The sequence below is a fragment of the Halichoeres trimaculatus genome, unplaced genomic scaffold (genome assembly GCF_033239565.1).
Source record: "Halichoeres trimaculatus isolate MK-OKI-2021-1 unplaced genomic scaffold, fHalTri1.1 fHalTri1_scaffold_4, whole genome shotgun sequence".
Taxonomy (NCBI): domain Eukaryota; kingdom Metazoa; phylum Chordata; class Actinopteri; order Labriformes; family Labridae; genus Halichoeres; species Halichoeres trimaculatus.
Window position 1 is genome coordinate 9,404,271 of NW_027437182.1, and position 24,984 is coordinate 9,429,254.

General features: G+C 40.1%; 1 protein-coding gene across 20 annotated transcripts in view; it reads left to right on the plus strand.

The window, feature by feature from the left end:
• Positions 1 to 7,732: 7,732 nt before the first annotated feature.
• Positions 7,733 to 24,984, plus strand: part of lrrc7 (leucine rich repeat containing 7) — an 80,892-nt gene continuing 63,640 nt past the window's right edge. For 8 of the 20 annotated variants that reach the window (XM_074668962.1, XM_074668964.1, XM_074668972.1 and 5 more), the window contains exon 1: positions 7,734 to 8,260. In XM_074668962.1, the coding sequence (XP_074525063.1) occupies positions 8,236 to 8,260 (25 nt within the window). In that variant the 5' untranslated portion in view covers positions 7,734 to 8,235. Of the gene's footprint in view, positions 8,261 to 24,984 lie in introns of all 20 variants that reach the window. The other 12 variants (XM_074668970.1, XM_074668959.1, XM_074668971.1 and 9 more) reach the window with 4 other exon arrangements.

A 24,984-nucleotide genomic window follows, 5' to 3' on the forward strand; every position in this document is an offset into this window, starting at 1 on the left:
GCGATAGCAGCAAATCACACCTGGAGATTGTTAGTGTTATGAACACAAATCTGATTGGTTGCTTCTCTGCTGTCGCCGCTGAAAAAGTTGTCGTCAAAAGTTATGCACCTTCTGGGTTTTGACTGTGGAGAGATGGCTTTGAGGGCTGCAGTAGTGCTACAAATTTCAAGTGTAGTGACATAAAATGCTGATGCCAGTTTATTATTTGGGTTAAGGATGCTGGAAAAAACTGAACTGCTTTGATTTGAACAGCATTAAGTGCATGCAGGCTCTTGTGTTGATACTGACAAACACGTCTTGAACATGGAATGTGAAGACACTTCCCTCCAGAGCTTTTTGATATCAGAGTTACAATTAACTCATGACATCTCTTGATGTGACAGTCACATACAGGTTTTTCAGGTGCATTTTTGTGCCAATAATAATGTAATCTAAAAATCCAGACTCAAGTGTTCTCATCTATAGCCATCTTTATCTATCGTTTTCCTCCTCTGCTGTCTCTTCTTCCTCTCCTCAGGTATCCTTTCCTCTTCAGTGGTTGCAGGAACAGTTGCCATAGCAACAGAGAGCCCTCAGTGAAGTGAAAGAGAGTGAGATAGGAAATAAAAGAGGGTAGGGGGGAAAAAAGAGAAGGGGAAACTTAAGGGTTGAAAGTTGCACTCTTCATCCATCTCTGACTCACACCAACTTTCTCTTCATCATTTTTTTTTCAGCGTAGTTTGGTTTCCTGGAGCCTCTCCTGGAGCTTTCATCTGTTCCTCCTGTCTATCCCTCCAGCTTTACCTCTAATCCTTCATCTATCCCTCTATGTCCTGGAGTTAAGGGCCAATTATACCTTCTAGCTCTCTGAAACATGGTTTATGATGCACACAACTACACTTTTCCTGATCTGTCTCTCTGTGTGTGAATGTGTGTGTTTGTGGGCTCTACATGCACAAAGACTCCTCCTTCAGTGTAAACAGGCAGTGGTGTCATCTTGCTTGAGGTAAAAACTGCTTGTTAGCTGCATTATTTACTTGTTGTTGGAGATGTGGGTTGATTTAAGGCAGAGAATTAAAGTGACACAGCGGGTCTCCTGACTGGGAGGCTGTTTTATTATAATCCAGCTTCCACGCCCTCCTCTGAAACCCATTCTACTCTAAATAGTTAAAAAGCTGAAAAAGTCAGAGGCTGTTCTCTGTGCTAAAGTGAAGAATGATGAAATGTTTATGTCCTCGTGTGAAAAAGTGTGTGTCTTTTAATGTCATTCATATATTCATCAGGAGGCAGAAGTGCTGACGCAACTGAGAGGGAGAGGGAGGCATGAAGTGAGTGGCTGAAAGTGTGAGATAACATGTGAAGAGGACAAAGAAATGTATCCATAATGAGTGCTAACATGCATATGTAGCTAATAAAGTACAGCAGAAAGAAAGTAAAAAGTGAGATCTGTGGGAAAATATACCAGGGATCTATATCTACTTCTCTTTGTGAACTTTAATTCAATTTTTGCAATATTTTTGAAGCCTGAAAAAGGACTTTACATTCTCAATTGAAGACCAAAGATGGCTTGATAACACATACTTAAACTTTCATTGTTTGATCTGTTTTGTCTTTCCTCAACAATGTAAAGAGAGAAATTTTTATAATGGTAATCTGATGTCACATAAAATACTAAAATTGGCTAAATGATGATAAAGAGAGTGAAGATGAAGGTAAAAAAAAATCCCATAGGATAGATGACAGGATAGACTAATGACCTTTGATCTCATCAGTTGTTTCCCATAATTCATAGGGAGCATCTTCAAACTTTGGACTCTGTCTGTTTTTGCACTTTCTTGAGCTATAGTGCAGCAGCTGTAGGGCTTAAAACTGTTGTCTTAATCCTTAATAATCCTGAATGCAAGAACCAAGTCGCTACGCTTTACTGCACTCCAGTTACCTAGCAACACCCATTCACAAAATGCCATATAAGGCACATTGCAGTATAGAGACTGAATGTACTCTCAGATTCAAAGGGAGAGAGGACATTAAAGAGAGTAAATAACCAACTGACAGAAAAACTGCCCTGCTCTACCCTGTTGGACGTGTTTGATGTCTTACAAAGAAACATAAGAGGCTCATAGTTTTCTCCAGGATGTAGTTAGTTCCTCAGTCAGATCCTTGCACCGACTGCTGTCCAACATCAGAATCATCTTCTTCTGCACACGAGTCTGAGGACAGCATCTCCACCATCCACAGAGTCTCCCACCGCTCATGTAATCCCCATGTGTGTTTCCTCAGTCAGTCATTCAGCCTGACGGTCAGCCGGCCAAACAACTCGCCGGCCAATTAGTCATCTCAGTGGGAGCAGACCAAAACTTGGTCTCAGCCCACACCTAATACCTAACAGATCTAACAGCTCACAGTGCAGACAATAATGGGCTGTGTGCACAAGACAGCTTTATAAACTGCAGCTTTTTGGCCCCCCAAAAAAGAAAATAAAACACGGTGATTCATGAAACTGTGTTACCATAGCAACTATGGGTATTTCATATTGGCAGGAAGAAGACTGTGGGACAAAACTGCCTACTGTTGTGCTCTGCTCCTGTCTTCTCTCTCGTACTGCACCGTGTCATCACCGAGCATTAGGAATCGCAGCAATGTACACCGACTCTTTTACTCCCTCGTTAGCTATTGTCTGATGACGATGTGACCTCTCAGAGCGATGGGCAGCTTTTGAGGGTCTTTGGTGTAGTTAGCAGATAGCTAGCAGTTTGGGAAATCTCAAAGCTTTGAGCTTTCAATTCTTTATTTCCTTTTCTATAATCTTAATATCTCCCTGCAGAAATAGGTGCCAAGTGATCTTGGCTAAAGCTTCTCTTACTGGCTAGAAATGTATTTGTTGCTTGGCAACATTAACTTAGTGAACACTTTAACAGGAAGCAACTATGGAGGCTTCAGTGATTTAATGACAAGTCTCTCAGCTGGTTCTGTAGCAGACTGTCAGAGCACTGCGTGACATCCTGATACCTACAGGGAGCCATCTCATACTCTTATTTTCTCACCCAGAAGCAATCATGTGTGTGCATGCATGTGTGTGTGTGTGCATGCGTGTTTATGTTTGAGCTGTCGATACTTCCCTCTCAGGCTGCTTGAAAAAGCTGCTGTAATGACACAATTCTGTCATCAGCTGTCGTCCTCTGAGAAGCCATTAAGTTTGTGTCTCTATGCTTTCCTACCCTGATTGCTTTCATCCCATCACTGTTACACTTACCTTCCTAAACCTATTTTGGTTTTACTGAGTCTATTTCCTTAAGCACTGTACTTACACCTGTTAACCATATCATTATGACCCCCTGCTTTTTGATTGTGTAGCCCTCCCCTTAATGCAAGCCTTCTGACCTAATTAGATGTGGACTGGAAATGCAGAACAGTGACCATATCAGGGATAAATTTATTATTTGTTGTTCATGCACGTATTTTCTTTAGATTTCTTTTTGCACGATTATGATCACAGACTTTCTCCTTGCCTTCCCATACTTGCGTTCAGAGTATTTTGCGCAAGAAGACATTAACAGTAAATCTGACAGTTAATTTCCAGATATTTGATTTATGAATTTGTTTTAGTCAGAATGACTGTGAGATGAAATTTTGATATTGTGAGACCCTTAATTTGAACCCTGCCTAACCATTAACAAACCCAAACTCTAAGATAAATCCTAAAACTAAGTCTTAACCCCTGAACAACCATTTGAAGTGTGCTCACATCTGATAATCTGCTCTATAGGTAAAATTAATCCTCACAAAGGTAGAAGAGCACCTGTAGATTAATAAGAAAATGTCAGTGTGAGAGAGTTTGCACTTGAAGCTGACAGCTATTTCTGCTCCTAGTCAGAGCTGATGATCCTTCATGAAGTGTTTTATGAAGTGATTGGTTGTTATTTAATTAGCAGAAAAGATTTTAGGCGTTGAGAAAAAGATGCACTTGGATATCCCAAGTAGTCTAGCTCTCTAAAAATACCACAGTGTGACCTACAGCTTGTTTTATGGACGATCCGTGCCTTGCTTTCTAAAACCAGAGCAGCCCAAAATAGGACCTGTGGGCAAAATCAGCTGAATCTGAGCCACCTGAAATAAGACCTGTGGGCACAAAGAGCTCCACAGAGCGGAAAATGATCATTTCTCCAGCAGTGTGTTTAATTTGAGGACTTTTTGTCTTGTTTAGTCTTTTAGTATTTAAAGTTTCAACAAAACCTGGAGGTATTTGTGAATATTACTGTAAGAATCTCTTGTCTTTGTGTGTGGAACATACCAAGGGTGCTCTACAGTTCTTTTCTCCTTGAAGAAGAAGGTTCTGTGCATTTCTTATTCAGTATTTATCTTCTCATCTACACAATTAAAAGAAGTGATACGCAACTAATTACATGCAGGTTTACGTAGCTTCAAACTGTGTTATTTGGCAAACTTCTGAGAAAGGACATCAATGCTATGTGGTCCAAAGCAATCCAACCAGCCGAAAAATGACTGTATTTCTGGAATCTGTTAAGCGCCACATGCAGCCATCATTTAAAAACAGACACAACATGGAGCTCAGTGAAAAAACGTCCTTGAACTGATTCTAAATCACTGTAAAGCTCGGCCTCATGTGGCTCACAGCTTTTAGAGAAGACTAGAAATGTAACACATCACTGAAATCCTACAGAAAAATTGAGAGGAAGTGCAGAGCTGCATTCAAGAAATACATTTGTGGCATTTTATCAGAGAGATGTTCAAGGATTCCTCAGCATTTTAAACAATTTAAAGACTAGGGTTAAACTGATCAGTTAATAACAGAGACACATAAGCACCAAGGATGAACATGATTTGTAAACACTGTTTCCATTTGCATACAAGCCTTAGAAATACCTTTGAGAGACTTCTGAATCTCTGTAATTACACTGTCTGTTGTTTTCCATTTTCAAAATATGATTAAGGTCTCATCTTTGTAGCCATGTTTTGAAAACAAAACATCTTCCAAAACACCTAAACTAAAAAGCCTTACACAACTGTTAGTTGTTTCCAAGAAACAAACAGCCCCAACTGCTCTCAAATAATTTTGGCTTTAACTTGAACTTCAAATTCCCTCACACAGAAGTATCCTCCCTGAGTGAAAACTGAACCATGTAATGTCAAAGCCTCTGACCTCTGTTTGTGAAGGTACTCAGTGCCCAGAAGGAGAGAGGTGGCTTGTTGACTGACAGAGTCACTGGTTGGCCAGCTGCCTGTTTCCTCACAGACTGTTGTTAAACTCAGTCAGTCTTGGAGAGTCTCAGTGCTGCCATCTGGGCTTAACTGGCTCTTCTTCCTGGCACTGGAAACTGGCGCATATGGCCCAAAGATACTATGTCATGTTTGAGTAGAGTTTAGCAGATGAGGAGCTGAAGGTCCCAGGCTATATTTGGTTATTACATGTCAGGGACTATGTTTTTTATTTACTTGTCGTGACCAGCTGAAGGGAAGTTAAATGTCATGCACTCATATTTGTTAATCTGTTCTCCACCACAGATTTATTCTGTTACCAGACTCCTCATTGAAATGTAGGATCTGTGCGTACACAACCATACTTTGGTGCTGGAAGAGTTGTCCATTCTGTTTTGGGTATTGGCTGCAATTATACAACGTAGATTTAACCAAACTGTAATCAGGCATCTGCATGTAAGCTCAGCTGACAAACAGAAACTTGAGCACAAATTCTTTTTTGAAATGCTTATCAAGCTGCTAATCTTACTGCAAACGTGAAAGCACAAAGAGGGGAATGTCTGAAATTGCTTCGCAAACTGTTACCGTCATGACACTTTATAAAGTTAGCCATCACTTCTAGAGGTTTCATCGCTTTTCAGATAATAGCTAGTAGTTTCCAGGGTCATTACAGGACCTATCAGACATCGTCCAAAGCTGATAAAACCATATCAATAAATCTGCTTTATTAGTCAGTTAAAATTGTTTTTGGGTTAATCTTTTGTTTCCTCAGCGGCTGCTCAATCTGAGCGGGCTAACTGGAGCAGTAATTGGCTCAGTGTGGTCTAATCAACTCAAATCCACAGGTACATCTCATTACAAAAAACAAAGTGGAAATTTTTCAACAATTGTAATATTTTCCATCAGTTAGTTAAAATCTAAAAAAGGAATTTATTCTTGGCTCAATACAGGTCACCTGAAAAGATGTGTAAAAAGAGACACATGTCAAAATTTTATATTATGTTTGTTGATAAAGGACAATTCAGACATAATAAATAATGTGCATCTCTTAGTCAAGTTCATGCATCCGCAGTGATGTGAAAGACTGCTGACTTGACAGTTCGCCCACAAGATGATCACGCACACCCTTCACAAGGAAGGTAAGCCCCAGAAGGTCATTGCTGCATAGGATGGCTGTTAGCAGAGAACTGTATGGAGGCATGTTAATTCATGGAAACTTGAGTGGAAGGTGCAAAAACAGCAGGAATAACAGCAGCTTGGAGAAGATTAAGAAAAATCAATTAAGGAACTTGGAAACTCAAAGAGAGGACAGAGGCTTGTGTCATAACTAAGAGCCACCAAGTACAGGTGTCATAAGGAAAGGGGCTACAACATTAGTTTCTCGTGAACCAGGAAAGATGTCAGAAGCATCTTACATGGGCTAAGGAGTGAAAAAGTACTGGACTATTGTTAAGTTGCCTTAAGTCCTCTTTTGATGAAAGTCATTTTAAAATTTAATTTGGATATCAAGAACCTAGAGTTGGAGAAGGACCAGAGAGGCACAGAGACCAAGTCACAGAAGTCCAGTGTGAAGTTTACACTGTCAGCAATAATTTGGAGTTCCATGTCATCTTCTGGCATTGTCCATTGTGTTTTATCAAGTCAAGTCAACACAGTTTTACGCTTGAATCTGCTCACAAACATAAAGGAGATGATGATATCCTTTCCCAAAAAGTTCCATCACCTGCCACCTGCGCCAAAAATTTCTATCAAATAGTGTGCTGACCATGATCTGGGCTTAATTGGTCAACCGAGTGGCCTAATCTGTACCTCATAGAGTATCTGAGTGAAATCCGAGTAATATGAGAAACAACCCTAAAACTTATGAGCTGAAGGCCACATACAAAGCAAGCAACTTCAGTGATGTCACAGGCTGAGTGCCTCTATGCCACCCTACATTGATGCAGCAGTTTTTGGTTAAAGAGCCCCAAGTATTGAAATGTATTAATGATAGTCATGAGTATTTCATTAAGTGCCATGAAACTCATTGATCAGATCGACAGACCTACATGCTTTGACACTTCACATTTCAAGGCATCCATTAATAAGAGCAACAAATTGAGCTAGATGTCAAGCACGAGGCTCGCATTGTATTAAACAAAATCCTCTTTGAATTAAATCAGACAATTCCACTTTTTACAAGATATAGTATGGTTGCTCACAAAACACGTAGCCCACAGAGTAATTTAAAATTATCTTTTAGCATCACTAGGTTATTTTAGTCCACTGAGGATTTTTTTTCTCACAGGAAATGATAGAGGCAGCATGGCAACAGTCTCAGGGACAAGCTGTGTGTGCATGCGCGTGCCACACGATGAGATAAAAAGACTACCTCAATTCTGTCTTCATCTCTCCCTCTTTTACACAGAGAAATGTCTGCACAATTAGGCTTACTACACACAGGGACACGCGCCTTCATGCGCACGCGCTACTCCGGCGTCCTCGTTCTATCTTCATCCATCTCTCGCGCGCTCTCTCTCTCTCTACGGGGGGGAATAGATGGGAGGAGACGCTCGTGCTGAATGTGTTTTCCCTGCAGCAGGGCTTACGGTAGAGGAAGAAGAGAAGAAGAGGAGTAAGAAGGGCACCGCTTTGAGACTCGGTCACGGATCCGTTATTTGCCTAACCGCACACTGACCTTTCTCTGTGCACGCGGCTTCATCTTGGCTTTTTTCCTTTCTTCTTCTTTGATGGAGGCGGCGCGAGACATCCTACCACAAAACCTGCTGAGAATATCTGTCTGAAAACGGCGAACCTTGGATTTTAAAGCCTAAAAATGAGCATCTTCATCCGGGTTGGTGAGCTCACCCCCTCGGTATCCCGGCCCCGGGGGTCCTGCTGAAGATGCGGCTGGTAGCGCGGGTACCTGTCCTGGTTTCACACCGGCTCGGTTCGTCCCGGTAGAGACTGACTGTCCGGTGCTGCTGTCAAAATTAGTGGGGGACAAGATTGTTTGTCATTAAATTTTTCTCACCGGATTCGCCACCAGCAACCAGACAGATGGATAACTACTCGACTTTACAATGTAAGGATACATATCTGCTGCATTATTCGTCATACAGCTTATTATAAAGAGAAACTATGTTAAGTTTCTCTTCCTGAGCACACATTACATGACATTTTAGTTAAAAAATCAATTTGCGTTAAAAAAAATATTTTTAAGCTTGAAAGAGACTTCATATGATTTTCCCATGACCGTACATCTTCAATTAGGCATGTATCACGTGACACATTCAAAGGCATTATTTCATATCTGCATTAACATGTCCTCTCTGCATTTCTGACCATCTTTCTAATGTTTTTTTCTCATCAAAATTGGTCCTCAATCCTCCTGAGGGCCTTTCAAGCTGTGTGAGGAACTAATGAAACAGCCATGACTGCAGGAAGAGAAAGAGAGAGAGAGAGTGTATATGTGTGTGTGTGTGTGTGTGTGTGTGTGTGTGTGTGTGTGTGTAGATGATATATGATGCAGTGTCACACACTCTTTTGCTTTGACATGTAGCCCCCCAGCCTTTCTGATATGATAGCTTTGTGCTTGCATATAAGACATTATAACATTCATTCACACACTCAAACACCTGTTAAATCATGCAGCTGGGGCTATTGTGGCTTATTAGCTTATCTTGCCAATTATTTATCTGTATCAGTCATGCCTGTAATGACAAAGGCTTGTTAACCACCCGACTAAATGCTTTACCGCTGCTGTTATGATATTACACCTGGATTTTATAGTCTGGATCATAATTTAGGTGTTATGTTCGGGGATTTCTGTGTCCAGTCTTATCACTAGGCAGCACACATAGCTACTGTATGTCTGTCTCACTTGCAGCCAGGGCGCTAATGCAACATGCAAAAAAAGAGGCTTCATCTAATCAAAGGGAATATTTAATCACTGTCTTCAATGCAACACATTTCAAAGCTCCCCTGTCTGCATCGGCTCTAAGATGAGACTATTAATACTTTTTTTATTTAGCAGGGCTCTGCAGTTGCTGCTGATAATCTCATTTTGTATCATTTTGCAAATGTGTCGCTCTGTGATTTCTGTGTCTTCAGTGGCTCTGGCATTGCTGGACGCAGCAGTCTAGTCCGTGCAGTGGACATAATGGATGTAATGCTCCAGCCTGCAGAGCAATCTGCTTCATGTGCAGATGAGCGATCTCTTTCTTTGTCCTCATCATGAACAATGCTTGTTTTCTTTTTGTTGCCTACATGTAGGAAGCAGACATGCTAGTTACTCCCAGGACTATGATTTGAGCAGACATGAAGGAATCATGTTGAAGGACAGAGTGGGAATGTGTTTCACTGGCTGGCTCACCAACCCAACAGCTGTTTTTTTAGTGCAGTTGATGTACTTTCAGCTTGTGCCGTTTTATGTTTATTTTACTTTCTTTTGGAGGGAAGTACTTACACTTTTACTTTATATCACACCTGTAGCAGGAGCAGTAGAAGCAGATGTTTAGTTCCAATGCATTCCAAGGTTTGGTTTGAGATTGGTTGATACATTCCAACAAAGTAAGGGTTTCAAGACTTAATGTTTTGTAATGAAAATAATTACTTAAAGGTCCTGTGCGGTGCTTTTCTCCTTCATTGAGGGCAAAACAAAAAAATAGCACAAGATATAGAAAGAGATCAGAGAAGACAGTTTGTGTTTCGTCTTTTTTTTTCCTTAAAACGTAGGTTTTGAGTTCATCACTGCATTAGCGTGAGTCAGAGTTGCAGATGTTTGAAGAGAGGGAGTTCTAGAAAGTAAGGGCGGCAATGGCTCTGTCTCCCAACTTTTGGTGGTGGGGGTCAGGTGGTTGGCGTTCAATGGTCTGAGGTCGTGAGACAAGGAGTTTTTAGCAGAAACATTTCAATAAAAAATCAAGCTGTAAAAATAAGCTCCATTTGGACTAACTACAGAAAAGGAGTGCATTGCAGACATATCAAGAGCCAGAACAGTTGAACTAGATTCAACATAATCTATGACGTAAAACTTTACTAATCGTGCCATGAAAAAAAAAAACTGTTGCCTTAGTTAGTTTTTATGAAAAGTGCGATAACATGATGAAAGAGGACCCTCAACTCTAGGTATGCTTCAATAATATACTATAAGCGATATCAATTAAATAGAGCCAACATGAACCTATTCGTACACCGTGCCACAAGCTGGCTTTTGTCTACCTGTCAGCCAGTAATCATCATGTCCCAGCTCAAGAATGTCTTGAATGTTGTTTGGTGAATGACAGCAGCTATTTTGGCTGTTAGCCTCTTGGCTACTGTACAGAAAAGTGTTCAAAGACTGTTTCTATCGGCCACTTGTTGGTCATAGAAGTGATAATGACATATTTGGCAACAGTGTTTGGTCAAAAGTCGACCTCAGTGCAGCATAACATCAACACAGGTTTGGTTCAGCTGTATGGAGTTTTTACATCAGGCTGCTGCATTTCTTCTTCACATAGATTTCCTTTACAATTGGACTCCATGTAATGTTACCATAACTCTGAGGTGTCACTGCTTTTTATGAATCAGAATTTATCTGTCCACTTGTCAAACACTTAAACCAGGTTGAATACTGTCTTTGTTTTCATATCCAAAGGAGTAATATTGGATGAAAATAATTATTATGTTCATCAGTATATTTTCTTCACACAGCTCTGTTATCACTCCTGTTTGGATTCTCTACTCAATTCAGTCAAACTACAGAGAACCCCACTTGGTCCTGAGTTTTTGAGTGTCAGCCCACATTAGAGAAAGTCGCTCCCGTGTTGAGTGCGATGTTGAGGCTTCAGATGCAAACACGATAAATGCATTAACATTCCTCTTCAGAGAGCTCACTCGCATGCAGCTCGAGGAGGAAGCTCAGCTCAGGCTCTCCCTCTCTCCTGCAGCGCTGACAGGACTCTGCCGCTCCTGCTCCTGCTGCTGGTGCTGGTGCTGGTGCTGATGCTGCCGGTTGCCTAGTGACTGTATCTAAGGAACCGGGCTCCCATCGTCATGGTGACTGGCCAAGGGAAAGAGAGACCCAGTGAGGGAAGAGGGACAGAGCAGAGATAGCAGTACATCTGCAGAGTGTTTTATGGAGATGGGGATGGATTGTGATAATATCAAGCATGATGAGGATGATTATTGTGGTTATGATTCTGATGTGTTAGTGTTGTTAGCAGAATGATGTCACTGGTGCTGAGAGGTGACAGAGACAACTGGGTCTTTATTTAGAGGCTTCAGTGAGGAAAAAGTCTTTGTCAGTCAAGTTTTTGCCAACAATGACCAAAAACACTCACTCCTTTTGGGAGAGCAGAGGAGCTTTGAAGAAGATGATTGCTCATTTTTAGAGCAACATAAGTTTGTTTTCCTCTCACAAAACTCTTGAACATTTCCATAGAATGTCAAGTAGCACATGCTGAGATAAGGCTGCAGAAGCACATTTAATCAGAAAATTAAATTGCAACTTGTTTGAAGTCTTAAAAAAGATACAAAATTAGTTTGTTCAAGCATTTATGCTACAAAGATTTCTGCTTTCTCTGTCTTATTGCATCATAACACAAAGATATTGGGGTTTACACTGGTGGCTGAACAAAACAAGATAGTCTGAGGCATCCTTTTGAGAAATACTGATGCATGGTTTCTTTAATGTTTGCCTTTTTCAAACTCATTGGCCACTGTTTGAGTTATAATCAAGTGAAATGTAACCATGCACTGTGAAAAAATGATAATTTATACACACAGAATTTTTGATATTCATAGTTATCAGTTCAGATTTGCAGTTTGTTTTTTTTTGCTTGTCCTCAAACTGTGAAGATAACATTTGTTGTACGGCTTTGATTTTTCTCTGGGAAGTCTCATGCTTTATGTTTTGCCATATGTGAGCTGCAAAATTTCAAGCTTGCACAGAGGTATACGTATGACTTCATGAAGTGTCCATGTTTAAGCACAAACAACACCCTTACAATGTAATACAATTTTCCTGTATTCACTCAAAACCTTGAAATCCATACTCAGGAAGCAGTGCAGGATTTTGGAGGAGCATAGAGGAGAGGATGGAGGGAGGAGGAACAGACATAAACATTATCCTCTCGGTCACGGCACGTTCTGTGCTGTAGGTTCACACAGGCTGCATGAAACTGCTCCAGCCCAGGATAAATTTATCTCATTCCTTTACTTCATGTAACTGCTTTAATGTGATTTTTACCCCCCGTCCTTTGCTGTGAGTACAGATTCATGTGGGAGCATCCGTTCTGTCCTCCCTCCAGTCTCAGTGACAGTGTTGCCATGGTTGCATCATGCACATTGTTCTCTCCGGGGTGACATAATTCTTTGGCTCAAACAAGAGATTCCTGTTCCTGTTCTTGTTCGCACTAATGGAAATGAATCTCAGTATGAAATATTTAACTTCACCTGATGCTAACAGTGCTGTTTGTGCTTCAAAGCACAATCCTGCTTTACATTGTGTGTTCCTTTAAGTGATATTAGTCACATTTTCCTGGCATGGAGGAGATTTAATTTGTGCTGTTTTGTTGAAAAGCACAAACAAATCGCAAGTTGTGCATCTTTAAAAGATAACAGCTGACAACAGAGATGTGCCAAAATATTAAGGTTTAATCGTAAACTAAAATTTCAGAAACAGATTTTATTAAATTGCCACTCATAAACACTGTTCAGATAACAAGCTACCAGTCAGCTGTTGGGAACTAAATCTCCAACTGGTCAAAAAACCATGACTAAGAGCTGAAATCTTCTTGTTTGCTACCTTTATCCCTTTTCTTTCATGGTAATTTTGACACATTTTCGTTTTGGACTGTTAAACATACAAAATGAGACATTTGGTGTTGTTGCCTGGAGCCCTGGGAAAATTTGGAGGCATTTTATCGTAATTGGAGAGTAGCTGAACACAATGCATGATGGAGCTGCAGCAATTAACTGATTCAAAGAAAATGAAACCTCAATTAAGGTGATAATCATTTAATCATTCAGGTAATTTCTAAGGCTACAAAAATGACTTCGTTTTTTCAGATAAGAAGATTTTGAGCTCTCTGCTTATTTATACCACAATCTACTGAATATATTAGAGTTATGAGAAAAGAAGCTGGTGTCTTCAACTCAAGAAATGCTCAAAAATGACTGGATGGTTACAAAACAATCAACAATCGGATAAAAAGAAACATTTAAAGGCATAACTTTACCATCAGGTTTAAGTAATCTTTTATTCTATTTTTCCCTCTTAGTTTTTTTTTTCTTTTGATATTTTCACCTTTCAAGACAGTTGAAGCAGATAAGAAACAAGACACGGCAAAAAGGAAGGTATGACATGTTAAAAGGTCAAGGGCTTAAAATCAACTGGTAGCACTGGAGTAATGTGGCATGTACTGCATACTGAGTCACTCTGTGATCATCTGTTTTCAGTTGTTTCCCAATATTTTAAAGTCAAAATAATCATATCATTTATCAATTCATGTCTTATTTTTCTGGTAACTCAAACACTTCAAGTTGCATCGTAATCCTCTTATCAGTTAGGCTAAGGATGCACACTTAATTACTGCATTTTTTAACAGGCAGATAAATATTTTAATAAAACAAGGTTTTTGCTGAATCTGATTTTCAACTCTCAAGAAACCTGAGCTGTTCTCATGTTTTCTCTGACCTACTTGTTAAGATATATCCCAGCGTTTTGTGCTGAAGCCAAAATAGTACTCTAACGTGCAAAATGCCCATTTCAGCATCGTCATGTGATCCTTCAGGCTTCAGGGTCCACAGCTGCTGCTCAGCAGGCGTCTTCTTTATGATACAGAGAAGGGACAGGTCACGGAGCTCGCAGCATTTTTCTGTCCCAACAAAAAGTCTCTCTCCTCATCCTTTGTGACAACCACAAGAACATGAAGGCAGACAACCTGTCGCCGCCAGGGAGGGAAACGGGCCAGGAAATCATAGCTAGTTTTTGAACTAAGTCTGCTAAAATGCAGCTTTGGAGGGTGGTTAGAAAAAAAGGAGAGTTCTTGGGTAGTTGCTAGTTGACACAAAGAATAAAAGAACAGGGGGAAATCTGCCATCAATTGTAAGGATATTTAGGAAATACAAAGATGCCACCACCATTTAAAGAGGGGTTTTTGAGTTATTCTATTTAAAAAGCCGTAACTAAATAATTCCCATGGGCACCTGGTAACCTGCTAGTTGTAGAACATCCTGGCAGGGCTGTAGCAAGGTGTTTCACACTGAACTGTACACTCCGTATGTGTGTATACAAGTGTGTGGAAATAGCTGACTCTTTCACACTTGTCCAATGTGTCACACAGTGTGACCCATTGTTTCTGCTGAATCTGCTAGGTTTGTGAATGTGTTTGTCTGTATGTGTGTGTGCAGTTTTCTCCCTTGTTGTCTTTATGTTTACTGCTCACTCGCAGGTAGACAGAAGCCAAGGACAAAATGTCTCTCTTCAACCCATGACCCTTTTTTAACTAATCTTGATTCACTTTGTCTTCTTTCATAGAGAGAAAATCAAAATCACCAGATTTTTTCCTTTAACATATTAACTGCTTAAGTTTGACATCAGCGTCTCTCTGATGTTGTTATTAGAACACCATGTAAGGTTAGGAGCTCACCTTCAAATATAGAAAAATGACAATTTTTATGTTCTGTGTGAGAAATTATGACCATTTTTTTCTTGGGAGACCAGTTTGAGACAGTATTCTTTATTACATGGCTTGAAGACACTTAACATGAAAATAATGCAAACTTATGGCCAGCATGTCAAAATACTGGTAACACTGTGTGCACAGTATTTACAACTTCAGTGATAGCCAAATTATGATGAGGGATCACACATAATCGTCATCATCCTGTCATTGATTAACAGAGCTATAGCTCCTGTAAATGGCTGATGCCATGATGGGATATGCTTTACTACCCTGATGTAAAGCAGCACAGATGACATGTGGCATCTTGTAGCCAGGCAGAGTTCCTCTGTATTTACATCTTGAAAATGGAGATTGAGTTTTGAGCAGGCTGTGTCATGTTCAAGTGGTAATTAGTAAACTTTGTATAGTATAGTATATGCCTGATTGTAATCCAAACTTAAAAATTAGATTATCAGCGTCAATATCACAGGCTAAGATTTTTTCAAAATGCCACCTCTTAGCTTTCCGATAGGGTCGGGCAGGACTGGATTCATTTACAGCACGTCTAGGTCTCTATGACAACACCACGCAGGCTGATGAATTTTACTTGTGAGAATAGAGATCTGTGTTTTTCTCTGCTGAAAACAATTTATTGTATTAAATTTTTAGTGATGGTAGACACAGGAGCCTTTTTTGGTGGACAGAAAAAGGACAGAAGAGCAGAAGAAAGCTGAATGGGGGAGTGATAGAGCACAAGCTAAAGGCTAACTCAGGGGCTAAACTATTTGTGATAATGTTCATTTCAACCCACATGCAACAGTTATTCTGCAGTGGTCTGTTCAAACTTGAGTCTGTCAAAAAAGCTCTGCTTGGTAGATGACTGGTAGGACATAGCAAATAAGGATTCACAAACGTTTCACATTACGGACTTGTCTTAGAGCACGGGACTGCCAGCTGCACTGAATATAAACAGCTGGTAAACTACATACAAACTGACAGTGTTAACTTTGTCTCATGTTAGCCTACAGATATGTCAGAGCACCAGGTTGCCGATAGTGCTACATAAAGCTGGCTACTACAATGTTTGCTTGATGTCACGTTTCAAACCGTAGCGCTATATAACTGTACTGATAATTACCTTACCTTGGTGTGTTGTATCCAGTAAAAAGTTACCTTGAACAAAGAAAATTTGCTTTGATCCGATCTCCATTTAATTCCCAAAACAAACACACGCCTCACTAAAAGTCATTTACAACAGTTTTGCGGAGACTCTGGGCCAGAAGGTGGCAAGGCAGTCCAATTAAAACAGATCCTCCTCTTAGCATCTTTAACCTTCAGACTCAGTGATGCGGTGCTCAGCTTTTGAATAAAGTATGTGTGATATGGACTGTTTTCTGATTTCCGACCAAAAGACGTTAAAATACTCTTTCAGAGTTAATAATCAGAAATTAGTGACTATGAAATATTTTACTGGTGGGGGAATGTAATCCTGGGCGTGTTGAGATCACCAATCAGATAGTAATATCTGAAGGAGTGTCAAGGGTGACAGTCTCCCAGAAGAAGGAGAGATGGAAGAGGAGCTATTGGGTTCACGTGTTTCTGCGGGTGATCCAGCCTCCTTTGATAAGAGAGAGGCCTGGGTCGCGTGTGGTCTGAGCATGTCAGTATTAGAAGACTGGGAATGTTTGAATGTGAAAGGGAGAAAGAATGAGAGCCACCCCAGGGCCTCTTTTAAGAGCCTTTAAGATCCTCTCATCCGTTTCCGACTCACAGCTTTTAACATGGACGTAATTTGAACCTATTGAGTCTATTAATAATGGCTGTTTTATCCTGGCAGAAATAACTCTGCACTCAGACGTGGGTCCTCAATGCAGTGGCTCAGTGTTCAGTTCAGATTCTGGCCTTTTCTGTATGTTTCTTTATCTATTAACCCCCTATCCCTTGATAAATGCAAGAAGAGTTCCACAAAAAAATCTAAATTACCTTGTAACTGATCACGACATATTTTTTTACAGTTTGTTTTTTGTGACATTTGGCATGACCTAAAGTCAGCAGATGAAAAAAGGCAGAACAGCAGAGTGAAAAAAAGAAGAAGAAGTTGAGAGCATCCGAGTAATCTCTCTAAGTCGACAGCATCTGTCTCCCGTCCTGCTCTGTCTGTCTCAGCTCAGCTGTCATTGGCTATCAGACAGGAAGAGGCTGAGGGACGACTTGTCTCAGTTTCTGTCTGGGGTTCACTGCTTTTTTTTTCGTGTCTTATCAGCTCAACTAGACAGCTTTTTCTCTTCTGTGGTTAAATGTTGAGCATCTTCTTTTACGGAGAGGTGTGATATTTTCTGTGTTTTTGTCACTGTCAACAAATCCAGTGACAAGACCAAAAACCATTATGGCAGCAGTCCATCTCCTCAAACTGTCAGACCCCTCCAGCCGGTCTCAAACTGTGATCTAAGACTTTCTTAAACTGCTAACAAATGTGGGTTTTTTTCAGTTCAAAGAGGCTCAGACCCTGTGGTAGTTTTTGCAGTTTACTCACTCAGAAACAGTTTTCTATTTCTGGCAGCAGAACGGTTCATGCTGCGTCCACTCAAAGCTACTCCAGCAACACGTCATGTCTTTTTATAGATCAGTTTTGACATCCTTGATTTCTTTCTGAGCATTATCTCCTTGTGTTTCAGCCTGTATCCATGCTGTGTTGGAGTAATCAACAACTTTTTCTCCTGACTGGAAAATTAAACATGAATTTAGTAAACCAACTATTTTTCTCACATTGCACTTGTTCTTTAGTGGTTGCTTGTGCTACTTTTTATCTGCTTTCTGATGTGTGGTCTTATTAAGTTCTGAATACTTTGTGTCTTGTTAATATACCGTGTTGTTGCACCTGTCTTCCACCCCAGCATGGATGCGAGTGATCTGCATGAACTTGCATGAAGCACTTAATGTGCAAAAACCATCGTTGTTGTTTTTCTTCGGTCTTGTGTTGAAAATAGCAGAAACAGTTTCTCCCTTGTGCTTCTGTTACTTAATTCCACTGTTACTGCTCATTATCTTTCACAAATGACAATTCAAAAACACTGTCACTCCATGCCTCTATAGAGTATTCTATGATTAACCCCTGAGCTAGGGATCTTGTTTTGATCCTCTCTCGTCTCCCTGACTTTGTGTGTCTGTATTTTTATTTATTTATTTAGTGACGACTGTTGTGTACAAAACTCTTGAGTATGGACTCAGCCTCTTCAAAGTGTCCATACAACTTATGTTCTGTTGCTAACCTGTTGAAGTAGTTGACTGAAAGATGTTACCCCAGGAGCATTGTGAGACATTTTCAGTGATTGTTGTCCCTGTTTTTTTTCTTTTATGAAACATGTTGACAACATCAGATTCAAAAATAATTTACTTGTATTCAACTAAGCATTCCCTCAGTTTAAACCATAGAGGTTAAAAAAATGGACATCATCTTGCTTGGCTTCAAGTGAAACTGCTCCCCCTGGTGGCTGGATACGGCATTAGTGAAAAAATCTGGCTCTCCGGTCAGTCCAGATAGCTGTGGTCAAACTTTAAAAGATTAATACACCTTGTAGAAATTTTTCTCACATCTGATTGTTGTGGTGATTTAAAGAGAGTATTTGGCTGGCTTGTATTCAAGTTTTCTTTTTTTCTAAAAAGTTCCTTTTTCATTAGTTGTAAGAGGTTAAAAACTAGGTTTTATGTTACATTTAACTATGATTGACAGCTGCCGTTCTTGTGTATTTTTTTTCAGGGATAATAAAATATGTCGCGAGAGGGAGCCAAGAAGAGATTAGACTTTTGAAAGAAAAAAAAACATTTTGTTTGTCACCCGACTCCACTCAGATTTTCCCCAAATCCCTCACAGTCTTTACTGCGCAGACTCTGGCTGTACAACAGCTACCAATAGCTGAGCCTGTGTCAGAGATATTTTGGCTTCAAAACAGTACAATGCCACCCTGTCCACTCTATATACAGTCTATGGTTTAAACCAAACGCCCAAAGAAAGGAAACACTAATATCCACACTTTGTCAAGTGTCCACTTGAGCCTGATCCTGGAGGTACAGAAACCCCCAAACACACCAAGGCAAGCCAATTTTTGCAGCAAATATAAGCATTCCAATGTGGCTTTTGATTGCAATTGGCCTCAGAACTCTGTATCAAAGACAGATGGTGACATCACAGACCATTTATTACATGGGTTTAACATTTGGCACACTGTCTTGTGCTATTTTCTATTTAAAAAGAGCTTAAGTAATTTGGGAACAATCATAATCAGCTTTACTAATATGTCCCAACTTGTTTGGCATTGAGGTTACTTGTATTTTGTTTTTAAAATTAGATCATGCTTTCTGGTAAAACACATCATTTCAATCATATTTTTTTAGTTCTTAGTTGGAATCCCATGCCAGATGTTTATTACTCCAGTACTGCAGAGAAAACTCAATGTAAAGTGCTGTTTGACATGACAAAGACAAGCTATTATTTTCTCTTCGTAAACACCATTTACTCCATTGAGGGATTTCTTCCATTCATGATTCTATCTCAGGGATGAGACATGTTGTTGTAATTTTGTTTGACAGCATTTTTTCTTTACGTTTAAACAAAGTCCCCGAGCTCTTCGCAGCTACCCATGTGTGGAGAACGATAATAGACCGCCCGGCTGCATGTGACCGAGGGAGGACCAAGGGGGGGACCTTAGACCAGTATGTGTTTGTGTGTGTGTGTGTGTTTGCATAATGTGTCAGCGTTGTTTAAGTACCCATCCATGCATGAGTCTGAGTGTACATGTGACTTGATGGCCTGCACGGGGGTGTATTATCTACACTCTCAGCAAGTAATGTATATAATGCATGAAAGAGAAAGAGAAATGGAGAATTGTGGACCTAATTTTTGGGTCACAGCTCTGGTTAAAACCGCTGATCACTTTTTATGATTGCGTATGTGCATGTCTATGTTCTCTCTTTACTTGCCCTCTCTTTCTCTCTTTTTCTTGTTGTCTCTCTTTCCTTCTTTGTGTTGTGCCGTATATCAGTATATGTAGGCCAGCTCCCACAGGTCTTATGTGCTCTATAGGTGTCCATTGGATTGCCTGTGCTATATGGCAGCTGTACCATGAAAGCTTGTTCCAGTGCTTTAAAAATAAAGGCTGCCAGCCTTATTTGCATTTCAAAGATGCCTGTTGAGTTACGCATGTAAAGCACATAAGGGTGTGATAGTGTTGAAGTGATCAGATGCACTTTGAATCAACTTGGAACAATGTCTTACACTGACTTTGGAAGGTGGTGTTTGTATTTATCAGGGATTTCAACCCCTAAGGATCTTCTACTGTGTATTGGCCCATATATATTGTGCAGTGCTCTTTTGATCCTCTAAAGGGAGAACATGGGACCTACCCTGAGAAGAAAGTTATACACACTGGGTTGAAAAGGTAGCAGTTTTCTTTTCTTAACTCTCAGACTTCCCTCATTCTGTTCAATTCAAACACTACTTACAGCTTGGGGCAGATGATGAATTTTATGGCTGTTTTGGCATACTCTGGGGTCCTTTTGTCACTCTCTTTTATGAATACTTAACCTAAAATTCGAAATATAATTCGCATCTATACATAGGGTGCAGTCTATTTTTAAAGGTCTCCCGGGGGAGAACAGTTTAAACTGTGTTTATGCACAATGACTTTCAGTGCAGTCAGCAATGTGCAATTTCTATGCAGGTGTGTAGACCTCCCATGTACCTTTTGTAATCACCACTCTGCCCTCTAACCATTTTGCAATTGAGCTCAGCCTATAGTAGTATCGAAAGTTGTAAGGCTAAGACAGAACTACAGCTTCAAGTATTTAGTATTTTAGCTGTAGTATTTTACCAATTGTTTTTACAATTACACGGCTGTTTTTTGTAAAATGTTCCCTAAACTTTGGGACTAATTTTTTTTGCCTTTTTTTCTTTCTTCTGTTCTTCACTGTTTTCGTGCAGAATGTAAACTGGGATAATACTAAGTCTATGAGTTGGAGCACCAACTTTCAGTGTCATTTTATCAAAATGAAAAGTACTTACAATTTAAAAAGATTTTTTAGGTAGTTCCCTCAGAGCTACACTGATGGAAAGAAATATAATAGTCAAAGGTATCTCTCTATGGAACAACTTGGACAGACATTTCAAAGAAGCCAAAACTTACAGTGTTTTCAAAACACTTATCAAACCAACGCATTAGACAAATAAAGGGAATCTCAGACATTCTAAACCCTGTCTGGTAGTAGCTTTTCTGTTTGTTGTTATTTTTTAATGTTTTCTTTTGTTCGGGTGAAACTGAGTTTTATGTTTGTGAATCATTTTGCTTTTCGTTTTTGCTCCAAGAATGATCTGATAGAATGTTAATATGGCATACTGGCCAAATAGTGTAAATACTGGAATGACTGGGGAGACAGAGTTCTGACCTATCCTGCAGCCATTCACCAGGGGGAGGAGTTTTTGTGATGACCTTACTGAGCAGAACAGGACAATGTCAGGTTATTTTTTTTTTTTAGAAAAACAATATGACACTAAAGTTCTGGGTTAACAAATTTTTATAGTCAACAAAATCAATCATGATAACTTATCATTGCCACCCCAGACGAAACTCTTGCACTGAATCAACTCACACCACTCTTTCTATTGGTTGTCTTGAATTTAGTCTTTTTAACAAACCAGTTCTCCACAAAGTTTGTTCACTAGTTTAACACTGTTTCTTTAAACGCCAGATTAACATAATGAGAGACTAAAGTTTCAAAATGGTGCTGGTTCTTTGAGTCAGTCTTCTGGGTAGAGCACCAGTTTGCAATAAAATACCTCTTCCTGTATTTTATATTGGCTGCTCCACCTGACAGATTTAGTGATACACAATTAGTCAGATGCCATCATTGTGCGTTTTTTTTGTTGTTGTGTGTGAACGCAAAATTGTCTGAAATACTGATGAGTGAGACATCTTGTTTCCTTACTATCTTTGCTGATAGTGGCTAATGCAGAAAAAACAAATCACTCAATGGCAACAGGTTATCAGAAAAGGGCAACAAAGTGGGGACTCCATTACATCGTACTTAAAGGGACAGTTCAGTTTTTTTGAATTGGGGTTGTATGAGCTCTATGTGACCACTAAGAACATTAGATACAGTAGAAAGTTGTCTTCCTATCCACTATTAAGACACAGACTGTAATCGCTGGTGACGAGGAAATAGGCGCTAACAGGGAAATACCATACCAGATTAAAAGGCTATTTTCTCTACCTACAAGAACTAAAATCAGAAAGTAATACAACAGTTTAAGAGTATGCTACATATAATAATTTTGAAGTGCATTAAGTCTTCGGAAATATAAACATTTATTAACATCCGTGGATGTTTCCTCTGTATTCCTTTCAGTTGCCATCTGTAGCAGCTCTTCTTCTGTGTACTCCGTTTCATACAGGTATCCTTTTGGTCCCAAAGTGAATGGAACTTCTTCGCCGCTGTCATAGTCACTCATTTTGAATTTTCTGCGCTGCCTCACAATCCTTAGAGTACAAACAAAAGAATTAAGATACTTAATCAAACTTACACAAGGCTACAACCGGCGCCCGAAGCATAGCTTGTTTACATTCCCTACAGCTGAAAGGAGGAGGGGGGACGGAGCGCACTAGCGCTGCGCGGAAGGATACATGACCAGTTTGTTAGGTCCAGATAAATGTGTAGGAGGCAGACTTTGAGGCCTGTGATGCAGACGGTCACCAGGGGGGATGCTCTAAAAGTTCTGGATTTACTCATAACTGTTGAGGGTCCATTTTTTATACAGTCTGTGGTGCACATTCACACACACCTGTCGTAGGGAGTGGGGTGCCGATTTCATTCCAAGCCTGAGCCAGTTTGTGCACTTTGTAACTTGGATGGAATGTCCTGCCTGAAGGCGAACACCTCCAGTTACCGTTTTAGCAACATGAAAGACACCATGGAGAGGCAAAGAGACCAAAAAGGAAACTGACGGAGAAGATAAAAACAGAGCGAATGGGAGAGAGGCTGGACAAGAGACAATCATGGACTGTTTTCTTCTGTGTTGGTAAAATAATAAACAGTATTCAGACTGTGTGGAGGAGCCAAATCACAAAAAATACCAACTGTTACAGAATGGTTTAACAAGAACAAACAGAATTTGGAAAAAGCAGAAAATGCTTTGTGTTGATGCCCAATCCCTGTTATTTTCTCAGAACCCTCAGATTCATCTCCTGAACTATTCGAGTTGTTCCAAGTTTCAAGTGTAAAACAGTTTGATAGTGGCAGAGTGATGTGGATCTTAACTGGATTTTATGTTTTACTTTCTGTATTTTCTACTCTAAGCTGGGGTAATGTGTTTGTTAGCTATATGGGTACTTTGAATGGAATGAATGAAGCATATCGTTGAAATATTCACAGATTCTTGCAACTTTATCAGCAGGTGTTTGGATCAAAGGTATTCTGAGTCAAATGAATAAAAGAAGCTGCATTGATGTAGCCATGCTGCTTCAGGTTACGCTAAAAGGATGAAATGCACTGCAGGAAGTCCAGTTTTATTTATAGGTTTGTGTGTTCGGAAGCTCATCACGTCTTATCAGGTCAGATGCCAAGACATTTCGACTCTGAGCCTTCAGCAGTAGATATGCACACATTTTAATAATTGTTTTCTTGCACCAGAGAACAGTGTTGACTTTGTTTTGCCAGCATCAAGAGGCAGTCTGAAGTTAATAAGAGCCTCTTGAAGAGCATTAAAAGCTAGTTTCAAATTGTTGTGAAATAAAAATGGTTGCACTTTAAGAAAGAGAAGACTCGGTGTAACACTGAGTGTTCCTGCCGTCACCCAAACTTTCCTTTTAGTCCTCATTACCATCGGTTTGAAATGTTGCTCCACAAGGACAAGTCATGATTTGCCTTCCTTTAAAGCTCTCTGAATCGTGATGCTGAGGTTTGACGGTGCCCAGGCATGTGGGAGTGAAGTGTCTCACCCCTGACTGGCTGGCCTGGATCTGCCTTATGATGCCCACATTACCGCAGCAATGGCATCCTGTTCAGAAAAGAAAAGAAACACACTCCCAGAGTGCCTTTTGTGTCGTGACTAGAGGGCTTCGCACCGATGGAGCTGCCTCCTTGCTCTGACTGATCTCCTCCTCACTGTCTCTGTGATCAGACAGGAAAGGTGTCTGTGGATGCTCTACTCTGGAACAAGCTCAGTCTGCTGTGAGAGCTGATGGTGACACAGTGGGGAAGTGGTTACTCTGATGATTTCCAATGGCCATTCATTTAAAACTAACACACTCTTGAGGCCAATCGTCTGTTCTAACAAATCATGAGTGTGAAGACGGAGACTCTGACCCTGATGAATCTGAGGCTTGTGTTTCATTTGTTGTGGATGATGCGTCTTCTTGTTCAAACATATTTACATACAGTCTGATGTAGGTTGGAATTATCATTGTTTGGATTGAGAGTACTGTACATCTCACAGAAGTGTAAGCTGCTAAACCATGTATTCTTCTGCTTCATAATTCATTCTGTTCCCCTGATTGGTTATAGCAACTAGGAGTAATTAAGTTGTCATCTACCAAATGCCACACTTAGTTTGTCAAACTGCAGACTCTCCAAGGTCGAAACAGATAACCTTGGAGAGAGCTACACAGCTGCACAGAAGCAGCACATTGTGGATTTTGCTGAATGCAGTGGAAGTTATTTCTCAATAACAGTTTAACCCCTTTCCCCTTTTCCTTCATACTCTGGATTTTACTAGAATTGAAAATATATTTTGAGGTTGCAGACTATCCGAATTAATCCAATAGTACCAGGCTTGTCCAGACGTTCAAATTTTATCTGTTTCCAAACCTTTCAAGCCAGAATAGCTCAGCTCATCCATCAGCAGCATTAGTATGATTGACACAAATGAGAAGCCAGAACTCAAAGACCTTCCTTTATCATTTAGAGCACTGTGCTCCACGCTCTGCTTTTATAGCAGTGGATCTGAAGAAACCAGTGGCAGAATTTTGGATCTGTTCAAAGTTTGGGAACAACACGTTGATTCAACATGTGTCCTATGATCTGAATGACAGGTGTCAATTTGTCAGAATTCACTGTTGTCAAAGTTCTTCTGTGGTGCTTTTGGGTTTGTACGATTGTGATGAGAGAGAAG